At 42.9% G+C, this 13,698-nt stretch overlaps 1 protein-coding gene across 19 annotated transcripts in view; it reads right to left on the minus strand.

The window, feature by feature from the left end:
• Positions 1 to 13,698, minus strand: part of ank3a (ankyrin 3a) — a 101,358-nt gene that overhangs the window by 36,873 nt on the left and 50,787 nt on the right. For 14 of the 19 annotated variants that reach the window (XM_028423042.1, XM_028423055.1, XM_028423054.1 and 11 more), the window contains exons 4-22: positions 12,877 to 12,975; positions 12,024 to 12,122; positions 10,646 to 10,831; positions 10,214 to 10,237; positions 8,735 to 8,833; positions 8,039 to 8,137; positions 7,787 to 7,885; positions 7,043 to 7,240; positions 6,717 to 6,815; positions 6,525 to 6,623; positions 6,326 to 6,424; positions 6,033 to 6,230; positions 4,778 to 4,876; positions 3,388 to 3,486; positions 1,618 to 1,815; positions 1,390 to 1,488; positions 630 to 728; positions 424 to 522; positions 223 to 318 (exon numbers count right to left, since the gene is read on the minus strand). In XM_028423042.1, coding sequence (XP_028278843.1) covers positions 223 to 318; positions 424 to 522; positions 630 to 728; positions 1,390 to 1,488; positions 1,618 to 1,815; positions 3,388 to 3,486; positions 4,778 to 4,876; positions 6,033 to 6,230; positions 6,326 to 6,424; positions 6,525 to 6,623; positions 6,717 to 6,815; positions 7,043 to 7,240; positions 7,787 to 7,885; positions 8,039 to 8,137; positions 8,735 to 8,833; positions 10,214 to 10,237; positions 10,646 to 10,831; positions 12,024 to 12,122; positions 12,877 to 12,975 — 2,187 coding nt within the window. The remainder of the gene's footprint in view (positions 1 to 222; positions 319 to 423; positions 523 to 629; positions 729 to 1,389; positions 1,489 to 1,617; positions 1,816 to 3,387; positions 3,487 to 4,777; positions 4,877 to 6,032; positions 6,231 to 6,325; positions 6,425 to 6,524; positions 6,624 to 6,716; positions 6,816 to 7,042; positions 7,241 to 7,786; positions 7,886 to 8,038; positions 8,138 to 8,734; positions 8,834 to 10,213; positions 10,238 to 10,645; positions 10,832 to 12,023; positions 12,123 to 12,876; positions 12,976 to 13,698) is intronic. The other 5 variants (XM_028423052.1, XM_028423053.1, XM_028423046.1 and 2 more) reach the window with 2 other exon arrangements.

Below are 13,698 nucleotides of genomic sequence, written 5' to 3' on the forward strand. Positions count from 1 at the left end.
CTGACTGGCTGACGGGCCAAGTTTTAATTTGGGGTGATTATTTCTACTTCAGACTAGAAGTAGAAATAAAAAATAGAAGAAATAAACTATATATATTCTTGCAAACAAAGGTTTTCATGCTACAATCAATCAAAATAATTCTACCTGTATCTTTTGATTGCAAAGCATTTTGTACTATGTATGATTACGGATCTGGTATGTGTGTGTCTGGTACTGTCTTACCATAGTGGTCAGGTTTTCATCCGTCACAGGCCTCAGAGTGTCCACCACAGAGATGTACCCAAGACGGCGTGCGATGGACAGGGCAGTGTTCCCATTCTGACCAGTCACAGACAAAAGAGGAAGTTATTCACAGGAGCTGGCACAGGAAGCATATTAAGCTTTCAGTGTGTCATCAACCCTCAGTTCTATTTGCGCACTGACCACGGTGAGATCGTTGGCTGAGGCTCTGTGCTGAAGCAGCAGGTTGATGATGTGGGTGTGGCCCTGCTGAGCTGCTTGGTGTAGAGGAGTGTACCCGTTCTAGATATTCCAGGAAAGGAACAAAGACATTACATTGATACAGGAAAATATGGATTTAGTAATACAAGTCTGTGAGTGAGTGTGTGTGTGTGTGTGTGTGTGTATACCTTGGTTTTGGCGTTGATTCTGGCATGGTTCTGCAGCAGGAAGTTTGCCATCTTTGCGTTGCCATAGTGACAAGCCACGTGCAGCGGAGTGTAACCCATCTGTGTGGAGGACAGTAGATGGAGGAAGAGGCACATGGGTGGTGACAAGAAGAGGGAAAATTAGTTACGTATGCTGACTGGAGCGCTCCTAATGTTACATCACAGTTTCCAAAGAACTGACAGTTGAATTCTAAAATGATTGTGAAGACATTAAACATGAAAAAATGATGTAGCTTCTGTTTCATGTCATACATACATATACCCCCTCATATATCATGTATATGAATTAATTCTGTGAATTACGATAATTAAGATGAGTGAGTGAATAACCTGTTCGCTGTAAACAACTGCCCTGTCAGCACAAACACACCAAATAACCTTGTGTTAGCTGCTGCAGGTCAGGCTCAGAGAACGTGAGCACCCTGTTATGGGAGGGAGATTTAATATTACAACATGTACATGCTCGTGTGCATGCATGTGTTTGCTGCAGTGTGAGGTGCATCCATAAAGACATGAACACCTCCACTCAGGTATCAATTCTTTATTTATGCATCACGCGGGATGATCACAGCAGGAGAGTGTGGCGAGTGTGTGTTTTTCCAATGCCAGAAATGCACAGTTCAAATAAAGAAAAAACAAGCATGCAGAGCAAACTAAAAAGATAATAAAAGACTCCTGTGTGTGTATTTGCATGTATTTACAATGTGTGTGTGCACTTTACCTTTGTTTGTGGGTTGACGTCAGCTCCATGGTTGAGAAGGACTTCTGCAACATTGACCTTGTCCTCCTGAGCTGCTAAGTGGAGTGGTGTAAGTCCGCTCTGTATATGAGGAAGGGACACACACAAACACACACACAGGTGAACACAGAATTTCTTAGAAAGCAGGATGCAGCAAAATGTCCGTAAACAATAATTGCTTGTTTTATCCATGATTGTGTTGATTGTAACCTTATTGCACATGTTGACATTGGCATTTTTGGCCAGCAGCAGCGACACCAGGTCCACGCTGCCCTCCTGCGCTGCCAGGTGGATGGGGCTGATGCCTTGCCGCGTCACTGCATTGGTGTCAGCACCGTACTCCAGCAGTGTGGTCCCAATTTCCATTTGGTTCTTTTTGGCAGCAATGTGGAGCGGCGTGTATCCATTCTGAGACAGGTAAGAGAGATGCAAAGGTCAGGAGGCCGGACTGTGCTCCTCTACAGATCATATTATTATTTTATTGTGATGGGGAATTGGCTGGTTGTGCTCAGTGTCACATAAAGCAGGCGTTTTCTTCCATTCTGAATTGAAATGGAATTCACTCCATACATTATAGAGTGAAGTATGGCTGTGGAGTTGAATACAATGCATCAGAAAATGGAGATAACGCTGTATAGCGCCTGACTGATATATGATTTAGGTTGATGCTACTGGGCAACATGGAGCAGAGAGTATATTTACTGGTGCTGTGTTGGTATCCCATGATTCTTTGTAGCAGCAATATTTCAATTTCACCACAGTAGACCCACATAAATATTGAAACAACTGCTTACCTTACTTATGCTTGTGACATGTCAGACATCTGGCTGAGCTAATGAATTCTTATCTTACCTTATCTTATCTTTCAAATTAAACTTCTATATTAATTTGAAACTGTATAAACATCAATGCAGTATGTGCATTATGTATTATTTCTATTTGTTTCTTTTCTTTTATTTATAGCACTGATACATTTCATTTCTTTGTGTGAAACAAATGCTGTACGTTTTTGGATTGTGGATCCTATCTGAGCACAGATGTATCACACATGAACTGTGTTTAATGACACAGCTCTGTAATAATTCACTATGTTGTGTTTGTGTGAAAAAAAAGCCTCTAGACAACTCACACACATTGATCCCTTTCCAAAAAGCACTTAAATTAGACAGGGCACACCAACTTTAGAAGCCAGCCAAATGAAAAATGATTTATAGATGGGAGAGAGGGCAGAATGAATAAGAGGAGGTGGGAGGGAGGAGAGAAAAGTAAAGGAACAGAGACAGATACAGATTAAAGGAGAGAGAGAGAGAGAGTGAGCCAGTGACAAGATGGTGAGCAAAGATAAATTAGTTTTACAAGCTTCGGTCTCCTCGCACAGGATTTGGTTGACGATGAAGCCAAAAAACAGCCGTTTCCTGTCATATTTTCACTGGTTCTGCATTTCACTGGTTCATACTTGTCCTGTGGTTTTGACACACTACCAAAGCCTAGCAGGAGATGAACCACGACTTGACTGTATGTCACAGACCACGTGTGATTGCGTGTGTCAGACTTTTCAACAAGAACACTATTTTGGTCGGATTTTATTGGGAAAGTGCAAAATTTACAGCTCCAGAGCAGACAACAAGCGGTGGTTTGGAGCGGATCTACAGTTAATTTATGTGTAAGACATTACTAGCTCTTTCACATTCACTTACATAACTGTGTTTTATGAGAAATATGAAATATAGCTTCTTGCAAACCACCAAGACCAACATGTTGACAATCTGAGCTCAATTCTGGCTGCTTGAGTGATTTCAAAGACCTGGCTGGGCACATAGAAAAACCGGCACATTCACTCATGATGGAAAAGTCTTGACAAGATGGGATGGGAGAGAATGGGTATTAGATCTGCACACACACAGCAGACATCACATACACAGCACTGTTAATGAAAGCCACGTAAATGTATTGTGTGTTTATGTGTGTTTGTGTGGATACCTTGGCGGCAGCATGTGGGGAAGCTCCCTGATCCAGCAGCAGCAGTGCCACTCTCTGATTATCGTAGTGAGCAGCAACATGCAGTGGAGTTAGCCCACTCTAAATCACCCACACACACACACAGAAATGCAAGAGAACACATCCACGCACACAGGCATGCAACACAACACCAGATTAGAAGATCACCAAATAACACTGATAATTAAAATAAAAGAATTAGCAGAATGCTGAGAGATGAAGGAAGGCGGACATCAAACTGATGGACACATTTAGTATAGGACTCAGTTTAGAGGAGCAACTACATGCTGAAATGTGGAAGCAATGATGAGGAAAGGAGGATGATGTTATTCAAAGAGGCAGAGAAAGATAGAGCAGGTCCTCGCTGATATTTATTCCCAACATGTGCTGTTTTTTTCAAGGTTTATTTAGCTGAAAATGGGAGAATTATCTACATCCATAAAGGAACATTCCACTAATTTGGCACTGAACTTCACACTCACACTCCAAATAAAATGAAAAGGACACAGCGTCTGCATATTGCATACATTCTGCACAGTGAAGATAGTGGATTATGGTTCTGAGCTACACTCAATGTGATCCATATCATATGTCAGATTCCAGGCTGGAGTCACTTTTGTTTTGATAGTGCTGTCATGTGTTACAGTCAAATTCTGGGTCAAAAACTAAACAACTCAGTGTCTTTTCCTTCACCTGAAGAATATGTGTGCAATCAAAGAGCTGATTTTGCTTTGCGGGGCTGACTTTAGCGTGACACCACCCAACAGCGGGGAAGCTTCATTACCTGACTGCCATTATGTTAAATGTTCTCAGATGGTGGCAAGAGGCACACATGTCATGATTGTGTGTGTGTATCAGAGGAATAAAGACAAATCTGCCTACAAGGTTTTTGTAACAGGACAAGCATCTGTTTGCCGCGTTGCCCTGCGATCAGAACTAAGCCTACCATTGCTCCACACAATTATCCCCACCATCCCCACCACCTCCTCTGTGTACAGCTGCAGCTCGGAAAATACAGCCTCAGAAAGGCTCTGTTTACTCTCTTAAAAGACAGGTTGGATAAGAAGGGGCGACAGAAAGGCTTGCAGAATGATAAATGTTTGTAGTATCTGAAAGTCTTGTTGATTTTTTTGGCCAGATCTCAACAGGAGAAGTTGGTTCTTTTTTTGTCTAATATGCAATTAAACCTGTTTTCCAAATTTTTTCCAAAATTTTCCTCCATTTGTTTATTTTCTATTCTGACACTCCTTGCAGGAGATTTTAAAATGTTGTTAGCTTGCCCCCCCCCCCCTTACTGCCAGCCTGAGCTTTTACATCTGTAATCCTTCTTAAATGTTGTCGCAAAAGTGAGCTGTGCATCAGACTCTCTCACCTTCCCAGCAGCATCGGGCGCAGCTCTCTTCTGCAGGAGCAAACTAGCCACCTCCAACTTGCCGTACTTTGCAGCCACGTGCAGCGGACTGAACCCTTTCTGTTGGGAACAATAAAAACAAGATGCATCTTTAAAATGAAGGTCAGTGGAAAATTTGAGAGAGAAAAGGACAGACGTGTATTTAAACAGGAAGTAAATATTTGCACTATTTAAGCTCAGATTTGGCTGATCATGCACTTCTTCACTACGACCTAGCTGTGTTGACCTCATCTGAATTATTGGGTGAAAATATGATCCAGCCAGTTTAATCCTGAAATTCAGTGCTGTTGAATGTTTACCATACATAAACATAAGGTTGTGATAGCCTGAGAAAGTAAGCCCCCACTATACATCAACAAATGCCTGTTGTATAATGTGATATTGACTTCCTTCCTGTGTGTATGTGAAGATATTTAAAGACATTAGGTCATATTTTCCAGAGGAATGTAGGACTCCCACAGATTCCCATTCCACGCTCTGAAACACATGACCTCATTTGTGTGATTGGACACAGTCAGTATTCTTCCAACTTGTACAGAACAGGGTAATTTCAGAGAAGATACAGCACATTGCTGAGTAAAGGGTTCAGTTAAATTCTTAAAACACAAATATGTCAAATCGTGCTTCCCATCTCCTTAGTTCCTCTGTTCCCACATTGGGATGACATCATTTCCTGGAACAGCTGACTCAGGTAATGTCCCAGAAGATGCTATGTGTGTGTGTGTGTGTGAGAGGGAGGAAGAGAGCACCATGGGGTTTACCCTTCATTAATCTGTTCCACTGACAGAGGTCACCTTCACAGGCAGCCTCCAGCTGCACCACCCAACTCTCCTTCACATCTTTTCTTTTCAGATGAATCAGATGAGCAGCCTACACCATCACATACTGTCACTGTGCTCATGTGTTGACTAAAGTGATGATTATACTTTGTATAAAAAGGGAACAAAATTACAATAACAGCAGTGACAGTGAAACAAACCTCCAGTGTGCATGCAGAGACAAGATCCACAATAAAAGACTCCTTTGATGTCTTTTTATGGGCCTCATAACTGGAGACTGTGAATATTTCAGCATTTATTACTCAGACTATATATATATATATGTATGATCACACAAACCGATGCCCACTAGTGGAGATACAGGAAATAAGCATCTGCACAGCTCTTTGTTTCCCTAGATGGGTTTGTCTGTCATGTTGTTCAGCCAAAAGATTTACCTTGGTTGAGGAAGAGAGAGAGGCTCCATTCTCCAGCAGCATGGCCGCAACATCTTGGTGTCCCTCACGGGCAGCCAGGTGAAGAGGCGTGTAGCCTGAGGTGGTGGCAGCGTTGGCAGAGGCGCCGCAATGCAGCAGCTGCTGCACAATGTCGACTTTCCCCAGCCGACTGGAGATGTGCAGCGCTGTCTGGTCGTCCTGCAGAGAGGCGGAGGATGTGACTTTTGGCCCTGGGATTTTGGGACTGTTTTCTCCCTCAAACAGTGATCGATAGTGAAGCTCATTGTGCTAACCTTGGACTTGGTCTCCACCTTGGCTCCGTTCTTCAGCAGGTATCGAACTACGTCAGCCTGGCCTGCCCTGGCTGCCATGTGAAGAGCTGTCTCCCCTCGCTGGAAGACACACAGAAATGGTTGTGGGGGGCAGCTTTTTATTTGCAGCATTGAGGAGCTTAAACATACAAATCATATGGATTAAAAACCATCCACTCACTACGTTGGTGGTGTTGGGGGATGCTCCATGGTGTGTCAGTGCATGGACAATGTTCTCATGGCCCATGAATGCTGCGACATGGATGGGCGTCAGGCCAGACTGCATGGAGACAGACATGAGCATAAATCCCACATTCCAAAACTAATTAATGATATTACAGCTTAGTAAACAAGGTGCAATGTGACATATTACCTCTGTGACTGCCTGGATTGATGCACCATGTTTAAGTAACAGCTCCATCACTTTGGCTCTGTTCTTTTTGCAGGCAATGTGAAGCGGTGTGAAACCATTCTGACCACAGGCAAAAGAAAAAAAAACACATTACATTCATGTTGGAATATTTTCTGCCGACATTATCATGTCACAATGAAGTTGACTTGACATTTGATTTGTGGTTAAAAGTCCATGTGGTTTGTGTTGAATTTGAACAACAACCTGGCAACATAATGCTTTTGGCCACAGATTTAGCCATAGGTTAATCACTTTCAACCCTCTCCCGCCCCGTCCTTTTCCCCTACCAGAGCCTTGGCATTTGGATTGGCCTTCTTGTCCACGAGTAGCTTGGCCACCTTGTAGTGGCCACAATGGGCAGCAACATGCAGAGCGGTCAGGTAGTCGTTGGTCACGTCATCCACTGGCACGTCGTGCTGGAGCAGCTGCTGGACGCAGTTCAGGTGGTCCCCCTGAGTGGCCATATGTAGCGGCGACAGGCCGTTCTATTGTGGGTGGAGAGAGAGAGAGAGAAGGAAGAGAGAGAGAGGTGGGGGAGAGAGAAAGAGAGACAGACAAAGAGAGAGAGACAAACACACACGCAGACGGACACATAGACAGATGGACAGACAGACACAGTAAGTTAGGGCGCGGCCGTGTTCTGCACAAGCAGACTGTGAAGGAAGTTGCTGGGAAGGTTACAGAAGCATTGTTATAACGAGGCCATTACAACAATGTCTATTTTGTTACACTGGTCGTCCTGCGCGGTCAAACTGTAGGGCTATGCAGCGAAGACAGGCTGTTCTGGAGAGGTCGCACAGAAGTTATGGAGACAATGCGACAACACTACAGCAACAACAGCAGACCTGCTACCTGATTTCAAATAGCTCTGATTGTTTAGGAAACCACTGTTGTTAAAATATGAACTCTTTGATATAGTATTTTATAACAGCCAGTGAAAAAAACATTAAATATGTTATGTGTCTGTGAGCTTTTCCTCTCTCTATTCTGAGCTAAGCATCATCTCCTGAATTGATCATCCTAGTAGCTACCTTGGTCTTGGACAGGATAGGTGCTCCTCGGTCCAGTAGGATTTCTACCACCTGCTCGTGCCCGCTTCTCGCCCCACAGTGAAGAGGTGTCAGGCCATCCTATACAACAAGAATGACAATAAACTTCACTCTACAGACCAAGTCTTGTTAGGACAAAGAAGCACGGATCAGGATGCTTAAGGCACATGAGAATTTACATCTTCAGATGTGCTTTACTTCTGATACAGTCTTCAGAGAAGACTTGGTACTCACCTTGGTCTTTGCATCAATTTTAGACCCTCTGTCCAACAGAAGCTTGACCATGTTGCTGTTTCCCCTTTTTGATGCCACATGAAGCGGTGTGATGTCATTCTAAATTAAAAAAGAGAATAATTGAATGTACATTTTAATATAAATGTTTTCGTTAGAACGGGGAACAGATGGTCTGTAAGACTGTGGTGTTTTAATTTAAACACTCCTCCTTATTAAGCATGTTTTATTATCAGGACAACAGCTGTAATCCAGCTCATTGTTTAATCTCCTCGGCTGTATCATGACTTTCAGGACCCAACCTGTAATCAGCGTCAGAAAACAGCACAAACACTCCTTCACACACTAGCCTATATAATTAGAGGCTGCTGTTGACACTGTTTAGACAACATCTGAATGCATTTGCAATGGCAACCATGCTTAGATAAAAAAAAAACAAAAAAACAGCAAAACAGTGCAATGTTTTTTAGGGATTTTGTTAAATCAAATCTGAATTAACTGTATGATTAACGATATAAGCACTACGTGTATCACCTGGCTAAGCCTAAATATGGAGGGTATTACTGAAGGATTTAACAGAGACAGTTTGACTGTTCACAGTGGCGTTTCAGCATTGTAATACTCTATAAATATTTATTACTGTTTACCTTGAAGATTGTTAATACCCCTCCCAAACAGCAGAGGGCAGTATAAACTCACCCGAGCCATGAAGTCCACAGCAGCCCCTCTGTTCAGCAAAAGTGTGGCCACATTAATGTTGCCATAATGTGCTGCGATGTGAAGAGGGGTGAAGCCACTCTGAGGAGCGAAGAAACCCGACAACAGACACACGCAGACAGACAAACATACACATCATGTTAGAAAAAGGGAAACAGCATGACGCATATCATAACACCTCAGGGTTACAGCAGTCTACACGTTCATGACATGTTCATCAGACAGGAACACACTTTACTGTACACTGATACACCTGACTTTTCTAGTAGAAAAAGTCTAATAATGAAGCATTAAAACATGGGACAACTGAAAGGTTTTTAGGGCCAGTATACCAAACACATGACAGCTTGGGAATACATTCAAACTGTAAATCTATTTTACCTCATGTGCAACACTGTGATACTACAACTGTGCAAAAAACTGCCCTGCAAATAAATCTAATGTTCATTTGTGAACATGAGTTCCTGGCAAAACCCCCTGGCTTAGTGAGCAACAGCTGTCAAAGCAACAAAAGGACGCTGGAAACAATCTGTGAGTGAATCTGATATAAAGCTATCTAATCTCCACCTATCTATCTAATCACTGGAAGGCCAGTTTCAAGCAATGAAAAAACAGTCAAAATATGTGAATCCAAATTGTATTTAAAAGTAAATTTATGTGTAAAATATTTTGTACTGAGGCTGTAGGCATACAGCAGGTTAATCTGATGCTTTCTTCCATTTATGCACATTTGTTTACCACGATGCAAAAGTCTCAGATCAAATGAATCATAACCAGGTCATCGTTCAAGCCTGTCCAAGCTAAAAGACAATGCCAACCAAAAAACGGGTTCAGACAGCAGGTGGCCACCTTTGGTGTGACAATGGGGCCTTTGTTTCCACAAAGCAGTGTCATGTTATAGCTTGTTGCTTTGGTCCCATGCAAAATGCTTTAGTAGGTGCAGTAGGGTTGAGGGATAGAAGTAGTACTGCTGCTAAAGGCCAGGTTCCTTCGATTACCATGCAGGTTATGGACAAACTGCTGCTTTTCTATGAATGATAACCACTTTTCATGCGAACACTGGTTATCATGTTAATCAGTTTCATGGAAGGATTTTATCAGGACACATTTGTCACAAAAAAAAATTTGTCCCCCCAAAAAAATAAAAGCTTTGGACACCATGAAACCATTAGAATCAAGGGAAACCTTGATACCCAAGCCTTCAGCCTCAGGATTTATTTCAGTATTAGTGAAACATGCGCTATTGCTCTTAATTTCTCAATGGCTACAGGTATCTACTACATTAATGGAGCAATGAGGAGGAGGAAGATGGTGTTGGAGCTAAAATGGACAAGGAACAAGGGCTGCAGAAACACTATCATGTCAAGTCAGGGAGTCACAGAAGTGATTACTGTTTGGCTCTCAAGGTTTTTATGAACTGCAATGGAGAGAGACTACATAATGTACAGAGTAGAGGTGTACCTCTGTTGTTCTATTCACCATCATCTAAAGAGCCAGCCGAGAAAGGAGAGAATGGGCAGTTAGTGAGAAAAAAAACAGAAAAAAGGGAGCCTCCACTGATGTGAAGTGGAGGAGCAAAAAAAGAAAAGGAGCTTGGTGCAGGAAAGTCAAATCTGTGAGGATTTTAGGATTGAGAAATACACACCATTCTCAAAGAAAAAATCCTTTCATGTTCAATAATGTTATAAAAACTAAAATGCACCTCAGCTCCTTAACTCTCTCTGCAAAAAGGAGCATTAAAATCAATTCAAACAACTAAGAAGAGAGAGAGCAGCAAAAAAACATAAAACTTACAACAAAAAGTTGTCAATATTCAGAGAAACAATCAAACCATCAAAGAAAATAAAAAGCAAAATCAAAGCAATCAAAGTAATGATCCACCCCCCTGCTCACCTTGGACTCCACGTCCGCGTTGTGGTCGTTCTGCAGGAGCAGGGCCGCGGCCTTGGTGTCGTCCTTGCGTGCAGCGATGTGCAGGGCAGGCAGACGCACCTTGCCCTTTGTATCGTTCTCCAGTAGCAGGGAGACCACCTGGTCATGGCCCTGCTGGAGGGCCACCGCCAGAGGGGTGAAGCCATCCTGCATGTGAGGAGGAAGAGGAGGAGGTGGGAGACGACAGAGAGGAGTCAGTGCAAGCTGCAGGGCGCTGCAATGAATTGATGTGAGAAACGAATGTTATGACTCTGCTGTAGGCGCAGAAGAACGTAATGCAAAGTTCAACAGGAAGGTATACTGCAAATATTATGGAGGGTCCACTATTTTGTAGGAGATAAATTCTCTTTATAGTGTAAAATATTTGATCAATGATGAATGTCACAAAAAGCTGAATTACATTCATACAAATGTAGACGTTTACTGTACAGTTGTTTTCATGTATTTCTTGTCTTCCTCTTCATATAGTGCACCAATATAAGTTATATAATGAGAGGATGTGGTGGAGAAGGCCAACATCTCCCACACACGTTATCCTTATGATGCATAATTCAGCTGAAAGCTCCCCTAAGTGTGTATGTCTGAATGTGTGTGAATACAACTACACTGTATATGTGCACAATCATACATCATGTTTAAAGTGATCTGTAAGTGCATGTGTGCGTGCATGTGTCATGTAGCCTGTCCATGTAAACCAGTGGACTGAGCGGGTGTTACATTAGCTCCATCAGCTATTTATCTGCATGTGTGTGCAGGTGCATGTGTGTTTACGTGTGGCGACTGGTAAGTAATGTCTGTGTATGGGTTTCCACAGGCTGAGCAACGTAAATCAGTGCAGTAACAGCAGCGGCAGCAGCCGTGGAGGAGAGGCGAGCGAGCGGAGCCAACCTCATCTGTGACCCACTCAAGGTCACTCTGCCTCCACCACCATACACTACCAATCAATGAAGCTCTGCCTAGTCCCTCATGGAGAGATGGGGAGGGGGAGGAGGAGGAGAAGGAGGAGGAGGAGGAAGAAGAGGAGGAGGGTGAAAAGACAGAGAACAAGAATGTGAGACAGTAAGGACGAGGAAAAGACAGAGACAGGAAAGTGATAAGGAGAGAGGAAGGCAGAGTGAGGAAGGTGGGATGATAAAAAGGAGGATGGGAAGGAAACAGAGGAGGAGAGGAGACGAAGGTGGTTAGTATAACAAATGTAAAGACCACATGACTGAGGCAGAGAAAATGCATGGAGACGTACTGTATGACTGTAGAGAGGAGGACTGACAAGTACAAAAACACACACAAATCCACCACACAGACAATAATAAAAACAAAACACATGTGTATGTTACAGTACCTCAGTGGCCATACTCTGGCTGGCACTGTTCTCCAGAAGGAATCGTACCACATCCAGGTGATTCTCCTGGGCTGCCATGTACAGAGGAGTGAAGCCATTCTGCATGGACCAAAACACACACACATTCTTCAGAAACATGTGTTATATTCTTTAAATGCAATGCATACACTAGAGTCTTAAAGAGACTGTTTACCACAAAATGAAATATTCATATTTTTCATTTTTCTCAAAAATATCTGTGTGGTGAGAGGGTGTAGGAACTACCATTTCTTTTATATTACTGTGCAGAAAGCAGTGTGAATCACAGAGTGAATCCATGACACATTTTAATGCTACTCTGTCACAGGCATCAGCCTTTTGTGCAGTGTGTCCAAGGTGAAGTTCTGAAACCAATAGTTCGTATAAAAAATACTTTAAAAAGGTGTATGGATATTTTTTATTAACTAGGTCATGATTCCTGGAAAGAGACAACACTATTACCCTTTTTCCATTGCATTTTGTGTTACTGCGTGCACCACATGCCCTAATTTTGTCAGGTGTAGCTGTCACATCTCTGAGTGTGGTTTGATAGTGTCAGAGACAAAGAAGGTGCTTGAAACCTTTCCTCTGACCTTCATTTGACTGAGTTAACTGAGAATGTGAGGACAGCAGTTTCGTGGAGACGCAGAGGCCTAGTTGGCAGGCTGCCTGACTCGTTCCTCTGAGTGTTTCCCCTCAATGTCAGTGACTTCAGGACTCGGTATCAACCAAACAAATGTGTGCACACTGGCTGTGTAATTAATATTCTGGTCCTTAAGGGTGGATGTTACTGTCATTTTGACATTGTGTGTGTGTATGTGTATATAAGTCTCACCTGAGATTGTGCGTTGACATTGGCTCCATTAGTGACCAGCTCTTTGACCACTTCTGTCTGTCCAGCCAGCGAGGCTATGTGCAGAGCAGTGTTTCCTTTCTGGATTACATGGAACAACCACAGGAATGCGTGTTACACCCTGTCCCACCTGTCCCACTTGTTTTTGCCTGTGTGCTTGTGACAGTAAGCTTGTCACTATCATCTGTAAATTTATCCACGACTATGTGCCCCAGTGAATCCTCTCACACAAATCACATGTTTGTGCGGCTGGTGTTCCAGCCCTGGTATCACCCTACCGCCACCTGCTTGCACTGCCAACAATGTGTCACATCCGATCCCCACATCCCAAACATAAATGAGCCCCAGCCTGAAATAAAACTACAGAGGGCTGTACGCAGATCATCACGGAGGCAGGGCCGACCCTCTGACTGTGTCCTGGCCACATGATACTGGGATTTGTAGGTGCAATAGAGCTTAGTCACGTGTACCATATAGTATATTTTAGCAAGAATATCATGTAGCCATTGCAGACTATTTCATACTTGCCTCAGCCTAAAGGGTTTTATAGAGTGCAAAAGGTATGTTTGTACTGCTACGTTACCATAGCTAACAGACTGATTACAGTCTGTTCAGTCATTATATACTAAACACTGGTGCCAAATGTCATATATTTACCAAAGTATTCATTCAGTAGGTATCCAGTTCAGATCAGGATATTTGTCTGTTTGCTTTTTTGTAATAAAGGCACAGTTAAAATGCACAACAGCTTGTGTAACATCTCAGCTTGGATGCTGACATCCCTCACACTCACAACAGAATAGT

The sequence above is a fragment of the Parambassis ranga genome, chromosome 15, assembly GCF_900634625.1.
Source record: "Parambassis ranga chromosome 15, fParRan2.1, whole genome shotgun sequence".
Taxonomy (NCBI): Eukaryota; Metazoa; Chordata; class Actinopteri; family Ambassidae; genus Parambassis; species Parambassis ranga.